This window comes from Tauraco erythrolophus, chromosome 13 (genome assembly GCF_009769465.1).
Source record: "Tauraco erythrolophus isolate bTauEry1 chromosome 13, bTauEry1.pri, whole genome shotgun sequence".
NCBI classification, from domain to species: domain Eukaryota; kingdom Metazoa; phylum Chordata; class Aves; order Musophagiformes; family Musophagidae; genus Tauraco; species Tauraco erythrolophus.
The window spans coordinates 16,923,839-16,932,437 of NC_141477.1; the positions used below are offsets into that span (position 1 = coordinate 16,923,839).

The 8,599-nt window shown below is 41.8% G+C and overlaps 1 protein-coding gene across 1 annotated transcript in view; it reads right to left on the minus strand.

Moving 5' to 3' along the window:
• Nucleotides 1-8,338, minus strand: part of KIAA1210 (KIAA1210 ortholog) — a 34,480-nt gene extending 26,142 nt beyond the window's left edge. Inside the window, 4 exon segments of the mRNA XM_086619578.1 lie at nt 3,015-3,091; nt 8,086-8,250; nt 8,252-8,304; nt 8,306-8,338. Coding sequence (XP_086475704.1) covers nt 3,015-3,091; nt 8,086-8,250; nt 8,252-8,304; nt 8,306-8,326 — 316 coding nt within the window. The 5' untranslated portion in view covers nt 8,327-8,338.
• Between the last annotated feature and the right edge of the window lie 261 nt (nt 8,339-8,599).

Below are 8,599 nucleotides of genomic sequence, written 5' to 3' on the forward strand. Positions count from 1 at the left end.
CATATACACTGGTCAGCTGACAGTGGTATGGACAGAAAGTAAGTTCAATTCTAATGCAAGTATTACTGAAGAGCTTACAGAGATGGTGATATTTCCAAAGAACTAGGGGAATATTTAAAAAAACAAACAAACAAACAAACAACAACAAACCTCACAACACAATAACAACAAAAAAAGAAGTGATCCAGGACATTTAAGAGAAACAGACATAAGTCCCACCACAGAGGATTACATCACCAAGGTACTACTCCAAATGCTCATTTAGATCACAAGTGGTGCTAACTTTAGAATGGAGCCCATGGAAAGGATTTGCAAACACTGTCAATGAGTAAACCTCAGCTGGCACGGGACAACACTTGGGTACCATTGTGCAACAGAGAGTTCTCTGATGCAAACACATCAGTTACTTCAGTGCCTTCTCTAGCCTCTAATTTATGACTGACGTGCAGGGCACACCCCCTCCAGCAATAATTCCCCTTCAGCCATGCTCTGCTCAGCTGCATGCCTCCAGCTGTTTCAGATGAATGAGAAAACAGTAGTTTCCCTGCAGTTCCAGAAGATGGGCACTTGCCACACTATTACACAAAAAAAGATAAAATCGCTACTAGACACTTAGCACTGCATGCAGATGAAAACTGTGGGACTGCTCTTTGTGAGAGCATTTGGCAATAAAGACATGGTTCAGAAAGACGGTGTTGACACTCGTTTCCTGCTGCAAACAGCTGTGCGCTGGTTTTGCACACTGTTAAAATGATGTCACATTTAATTTAAAGGTGCCTACATTTCAGTGCACTGTGATGTAGCCCATCACTAAATTGGTAGAGTGCTCTATGACACTTGCACTGATAATATACAAGAGGATCTTATCACTAAAAAGGGAAAAAATCCATTGCATAACAGAAATCCAGTCAAAGCAAGGAGAGAAAATCCAAGCTCAGACAACTATGCCTATTTCCCCTTCACCTGCTGATGAATAATGACTCATGATTTTTGAATTCTTATGGTTACCAGTCTTCAATTGTATGGCTTTAAAAATAAAAGATTAAATTTAAAGACTACCACCCTAAAAAGCAGAAGCCTTCCCAAAAATCAGTTGCTTATGCTAACTATGATTTAGCCCGCTAAAACAGAAGAGGAGCAGGAGTGAGCATTTTGCTTTCTCTGTAAAGTTTGTTTATTCTGTATTTTTTACTGGTTGCATACTGCCTATTTCGTTGTTTCCCCTGTGCACAGAGAGAATTAATGCATGTCCTTCTGCTTTTTGCATAGTCTTCCCTATAACAAGGTAGAAGAGAAAAAAGTGTTTTTTCCAGTGCAAAATTGAAACTGTAAAAAGCATACAGAACGTCTGATCTGGGAGCTCAATGATCGCATTTAAATTAAACAGTTAATTTGGGATCTTCTGTGCTCTCAGACTTCCTAAGGTGCATTTAGGACGTATTTTCCATTTTTTTTCCTCAAATCCAAGGATTAGATACTTTCACCAATAAAAACACATGATTAAAAAAAAAAAACCCTTACTGACACAATTCTCAGAAAATACCATCATTCTAGCTTCATAAAAATACCTGATATTGCCAGACAGGCAATAAAATCATGGAATTCAGTAAGGCTAACACTGGGTGCTGAGAGTTTTTGGACAGTGACCTGGTTCCTGCTGTCCAGAAGGAGCAGCATGCACTGGAAGCCTTCTGCTACTAGTTAGACAATAAGGTAAACCTCTGGAAATTAATCTAATTTACTAGACTTTGAAGGCTGGGAAATTTAGCCTCCTAGACCTTTACATCACAAGCCAGCTAAAGCTATGAAGAGGAAGAGGTGAGGCAATCTTACACTACATGGGAAGTAAACAAATGATCCTAAAACGGCTTTATCCAGATCCAGTCAATCATCTCTTGAATGCTTCAGCAATAGTACAGCAGCATTTAACTTTTTAAAATTTTGGTTCAGTTAGAGATAGAAATATTACTGGTGGTTTCAGAGCCAACACTTAAGACAACAAGCTATCTCGTGCCTTCCCTGTCACCCAGGTCAGAATTTGATCCATTTTCTGAATCATCTACTGAACCTGAGCACAAAATTTGCATGTGTGGACTTCACGCAAGTTCACCGATGTGCCATGGATAGCATTGGACTATATGATAAACTAGATAATAAATTTAAGAAAACAGCCACTGCTGAGCGTCCATCACTACACTTTCTTCACCTCTATTTATCTGCCACACAGAGTTCAACTAACAGTCACTTTGCCATTTGCCTCTCTCTTCTATCAATATTCTGATGGTGGTGAACGTATTTCTAAAGGAAAAAGTAAGATGACCTTCAAAACACAAACATTTAATACAACTGTGAGACACTAGCCAAAGAAAAGAAAAAAAAAAAAATCAAGTGATATGAAAGCCACTTCTCCTGAAATGCCTCAGCCATGATGCTATTCTTCATATTCACCTATCCTCAAGAATAGTCTGAACACTGGCAAAAGGGATTTCCTTTAATTAAGACAATTCCTTGGCACAAGTAAGATATTTTCCTTTCTTGCCTATTATTCCATTCCCTCATGACTGTTTGCATCAGCCCACGCCACTAGATTCAGGAATAAGTAACAAATAATTGTCTGTGGCCAGAAGCAGAGAATGAGGCTGCAGTGGGGGTATGGATACAGCTCCTACAGACAGGGGCTGGCTAACAGGCTCAGCTCCCACCTCTGTAGGATCCATCAAAGCAGGCACAACATGCAGTTCTTCAAGCTCTAATGGCTTGTTTTTAAAAATTCAAGCCAAAATCAGAAAGATTATCTTCCATCAGGTTACAACCCTCCAGTATTGCACATTAAAAGATCCTTCTCTTAATATTGCCAGCTGACAAAGCTACAAAGAAATTTCTTTTACACTAAAAAAAAAACCAAACAAAAACCACCATGACACTGCAAAACCAAGTCCCTACAGACCCCCCGATCTGAAGAAAATAAATCTTGACTTCCAAATCAGCTATACATTCGGAGAACAACTGCTTACCTGTGCACTCTTCAACTGTGTCTCCTATTTCAGGTGACTGTGTGACCTCTGTTGGCTCCGTAGCCATGATATAGTCACTGAAATAGAGATGAAAGCATCAGTTAAATTTTAGTCCACCTTCCCAGCAGAATATGGTCCTACCCAGCATGAAGAAAGAATATAGCTGGATGTTTATCATGTTTGCTTATCACAAACATGGCTTTCACACTTTTTTGCACTTCGGCCACAGAACCTTTCCTTGTTTTTCAGTAACACCTATTTCTCCAGCCAAAACTAACAAACCAGTCTAATTTCTTGCCAGTACCTCTCTCTTTTTAGGAAACAAGGATCAAAGTTTGCATTAATGAGAGCTGTCATTAAACTTGCTCAGGAGACTGTAGTGCTTCCCAGTCTCAGAATAATGAACCTTTATGATTGCTCTTTGCCAGAGAGTGACAGCTCCACACTACCGTAAAAAACATCTTAAGTGCTCTGCTGCTGCGCCGAGTGTGCATGTATTACAGTGTCCTCACAGCAGGCACCAGCCTAGTCTGTCAGCATTATTAAAATTAGTTAAGCATCAGCACTGAAGCATCATCCTGGGCTATGCTACATTTGTGGAAACCAATAGATCAAATTTATTTTGGATCCAGTGCAATCAGCTTTTAGCCACAAGCTTTGAAACCTTATCGCAAGCAGGGCTATTGATCAACCAAATTAGCTGATGGCATCATCTTCCTCCCCGATGAAAACAAAAGTTCAGCCTAGTTTTAAGATCATTCAATGTTAACTGGCTCCACTTTGTATTTTCCAAGACTCCTAAATGCTCGTCTGTCAGAGACAAAGGCATTAAGCAGCAGACTACGAGAGTTACAGTACAAATGTCAAGCAACAATGGAAATGTGACAGTTTAGCAGGGCAGCTCATAAATATTGTCCTTTGTTATGGAAGACAGCTAGGTGATACATTTACATAGTTAGCATTTCAAAGATGCTGTGTCAGGACTTAAAGAGTAAGAAATCTTTACAAACCAACGAAAATACCCAGAAACAAATCCTGCTGCCTTTTCTGCATAGATGTCATCTATCAATTTTCCACCTCAAAGTGGTATAACAATGCTGCCAAGTTAAGTATCTCAACAGCAAACAAGATTATGATTCTGTACTAATTTGGCCAATCAGTAAACTATTTTATTTCTTCCATATCACCCACACAGTCTCTAATGTGTCATGCCTGAAAGCAATAGGACTTTCGCCGCATCCTCAGATAACCTTAGAAGATAAGGTGAACAAAACAAGAGGAGTAGAGGCGATGGGACTGTCACGAAATAAAACATCAAGAAAGCACTCAAAAAATTCACAAGGACAAACCAGCAAGACCCCAGACTTCAGCTTATTTTCACAGAAATGTGAGTGGGGCCTGACATTTGGCTCATTTAGACCTTTAACTTCTGCTTTACCCACTTGCAATGAAATCAAAGCAAGAGAAAACGCTGCTTTCAGATCCAGCTTTGTTTTCACCAGCTCTACATTAATTTAAATTACTTGATCACCTCAGCTGCTCACTCAGAATCCTTCCAGTCTACGGAGATATTTTGACTGCTGTCTTTGTCTTAACTGCAAGCATTTCTTTCCAATTGGTATATCTTTTATACAAGTAGAACTACAATTGCAAAGCAGTTCAGCTCTGAGGCAGCCTCTTCGAAGCCAAATCAGCTCCCAGCACTAACTGGATTTTATAGCTGAGTTCTCTGGGGCGTATGGAGGTCAAGTGTCAATTGCAAGGGTGCACCAGTTGTTTGCAAACGTGCCCCATTTACGACCTAATGGTTTGGTGCCTTTGTATACCTCATCACAGTATCATTGTTTTCCAGTGAACTGAACAGTGGCTTGAGGTGAGGGAAGCCATCACAGATTTTTCCAAGCTTTAAGTTAGAAAGCATTTCAATGACAAGAAAATAAATGTATTTACAGCTAACTATATGTTCCATTATTAAAAGCGGGATGACATACCTGAAGGAAAGTTAGCAATTAGATGACACTAAGACTTCAAATTCTGGTGGCACTGAGTTGTACTTTACAGAGAACCACTAGCAAATGTTCTGGGCAACAAACTCTAGCCTGAGGATCAGTTTAATGGAGAAAAAGAGGACAAAACCTCATCAATACAAATATATGTGAGTGCACAGGCATTAACTGATCGAACCTTCCAACATTCACCACTTCCAGGCCTTAATGACAGCTGACAGACACAGTGTCAGGATGTATCAATACCCTGTAAGTTCAGTTCAACCAGCTGTACTAACCACGTGCACTCTGCAAGCTTTTCCAGAGCATTATGCCATCAGAGACAAAGTTTTAAACAAATACTGTATATGTATTGATTTTTAGTGATAAAAATATCAGGTTAAATAAATGGCCTTTTAGAACAGTACTTCTGATACTCTTCAGGCTAGGAGATGCTAGAGGACAGCTGGGAGAAGGAGCTCGCAGCGGGATGAAGGAAACTGTCCCCTCAGTGGGAGAGCAGTCAAGGCAGAGCAGCAACAGACTGATAGCTATGGCCAGCCAAGGTAGTAGAGTTGTCAAGTCCCTGCTACTGTTTGCTTCCCACTAGAAGTGGAACAGTGGGCACGTTTCCCCAGTCTACAACTTTCTAGTCATGTTTTTAATCCTCTCTCAATCCCTGCGTGTGCAGAGGCCTCCCGCTGCAGAGGTACAGTACAAACAAGATGCTGAGTCTCCGCTAGACACCTCAAAAGCCAGGCCTGGCCCTGCTCAGTAAGTCCATGCAGCAATACCTGTGTAAGGCCATGAAAAAGACTGAAAGCTTACTGAGAGCAGCAAGGGTTGACTACTCAGTGTTCACCTCTCCTTGCACAGGGCGATGGGCTGGATTGTTGTACCTAGGAATTAATGAATTACTTGCAAACAGTGAAGTGGCTTCCTATACAGAAACAATCACAATAAACCTGACCTTACTGGACCCTATTTGCATCACCAGGGTGTATTTTAAAGCTATATAACTTCTACAAAGTTGCAGGGCTTACTTTGCTTTCAAAGCAGGCAGGCAACAGGACCTAGTTAGCAATCATTACCCCCACTTGGTTTGACAGTTTAGATGCAGGCTCCCTGCTATCCCATACAAAACTTCCTGTGTTGCATTCACTTGGAGCTCTTCAACTCATTAAAGGAACTAATGAGTCTCAAGAGAAAAAAGAAATCTCCAGAAACAGGAGAAATACCCTTGTCTCCCTTTTACAAACTGAGGCAACTGGATAGATGTTTGGAGTGCACTATGTGAGAGCAGTGACAGGGCAAAAGAAACAAAGCCCCAGGGTGGTGTTCTGGCCATTCCCTTTTCCCAGCCGAGTACATTACTGAATATGTACATCATGGGGGAAAATGGGGGAGGGTGGTGGTGCAGGGAACGTTAAAAGAAGAAAAGACAATTCCCTTTCACTGCTTGGTTTGTATTTAAGGACTCCTGGGAAGTTAACATTGTACAGGACTCAAGTTTCCTGCAATTAACAAAAGCCCAAGACAAACAGTTAATGCTTTCTGCTCAGCCTCAGAAAAGGGGCACAGCCTCCTTGCTGTCTCTCCAGTGGAGCAGAAGCCTTGGAGACTGCACAGCAAGCAAGCTCCTACCCCACCTTTAGTGTTTCTTCAGTCCCAAGCTCTGTATAAGCATTCCAGAAGGCCTTATGACAGAGATCAAAGGAGATGCTGAACCCTGAACAGTTTCTCTCCTAACAAATGAGGAAATAAGAATACGAGGCACTGCATTCAGTTAGCATCTTCCTAGCCTATAGAAGACAGACGATGGCAAGCGGCCAAGAGAAAGGTGAAATTTTTGCCTGGAGCCTTTAAAGACCAATTTCCTTCAGGCTACAAAAATTATTTGAAATCAAGTTTATGCTCTAGATTTCAGGACACATGCTTTGCACAGCAAGATGGATCAGCATAGGAAAAGGCATGTCCCTCATCTGGTTCTCTAGGCCACCACCCTGCAGCCAGCCTCCCCCCAGAACACACTGCAGGCTACTGCAGGACCTCAGAGAAAGTCCTTCTATTTCTCCTGAGAACTGAAGTTCAAAAAAACCACTGAATGCAGGGTGGTTTAGTATTCAGATTATATTCTGCAGCCAAAGGTGACTGACAGGTTAAATTTTTATTCTGTCTTATTAAAGGACATTAGAGGACTTTGTTCTGACAAAATGTGGCTGATTGCTTTCCTCTTTGGGAACCCTCCAAGCTATCACTGAACTTGTTAATCCAATGACAATAAGTGAAATTTACCCTCTACAACTCCACAGAACACGATTTTCAGAGTCGATCCTAAAGCAATAGCAGAGCCACCATGATTTCTATTCAACTTTCACATCCCTTGAGCATATCAGAAACTCAACAAACAAAGCTCCCATCGCTCTCCACGCAATGGGCTGAGTGAACTGTGCTTCAAGGTCCACGTTCAGGGAACATGCTGAATAATGTGGGATCCCACAAACAGCTTTACGGAAACAAGGTATGACCCAGCTGACAGCAGGAACTGGGACCTGACCTTGCACAGCTGATCCCATTGTACGTTTCTAGAGTGTAGTGTTTCTGGAATGAAATTCCCAGTTTTTTTTTCCAACCCCCTAGCTGGTATATCCCTAGCCAGACCGTGACTGTTTTAGGTAGGCATAAGAGAACAGCACAAACAGCAGTTTACATTAGGACTCTTGCTATTGCCTCCACTGATAACACCGAGGGGAGGAGTTTACAAAGTTAATGAATATTGCTTTTGTCATTTTAATGGAAGGACGGAAAGTTTGAGAAAGTTTAAGGCCCTTTTCCAAAAATCATAAATAATATAGCAATAGTAGCTATCAGGAAGTCTGGATAAGCAACTAGACAATATTTAATATAAATAAAATAGTCTCCCAGGATCAAGTAGAGGGTCATAATTCCCCACAGCACAGACAACATTCAGCTCCTACCCTTGACGAGATATCCAGAGCAAACAACCGTTCACACGGAGAGATCTATTCACAGCTTTCGCACTTTGCGTTCAGATAACACCCTCTCACCACCCTCTGTCCCCACACCTCGGCTTCTCCAAGAAGCCTCACCAGAAGACAAGTCTAAATGTGCTGAACTCTTTTTACCTACAGTCTGCTCTGAGAAGCCTCTGTCTGACAGTGATTCTGAAGGATTTCTGCTATTCAGCAGTGCCTGAAGCATTATGTGCTGCCCTCCCAGTGAGTGTGTGTAACACTAATGGAAAGCAGCTGGTGGGCTGAAGCCGACTTAAAAAAAAAAAAAGTTACAGGAGGAAATGCCTTTCATACAGTCACACAGGCTCAGTCTGTAATTGTGAGAGAAGCCAAAAGGATAAGAAGGGGGAAGGGCAAACGAGACAAAAATATTCACAAGCTACTACAGAAAATGGTAGAAAGGCACTCTGTTACCAGACCAGGACCTGAGAGAGTAAATGCCTCTGTCCCCTGCATCCTGCCCCAGACTCACTCCCTCTCAGCAGTCACGCCGTTCGCTAAATCACTGCAGAACAGTCTCCCTGTACGTGGGGACACGACCACAGCACACGTACACAGACCTGTG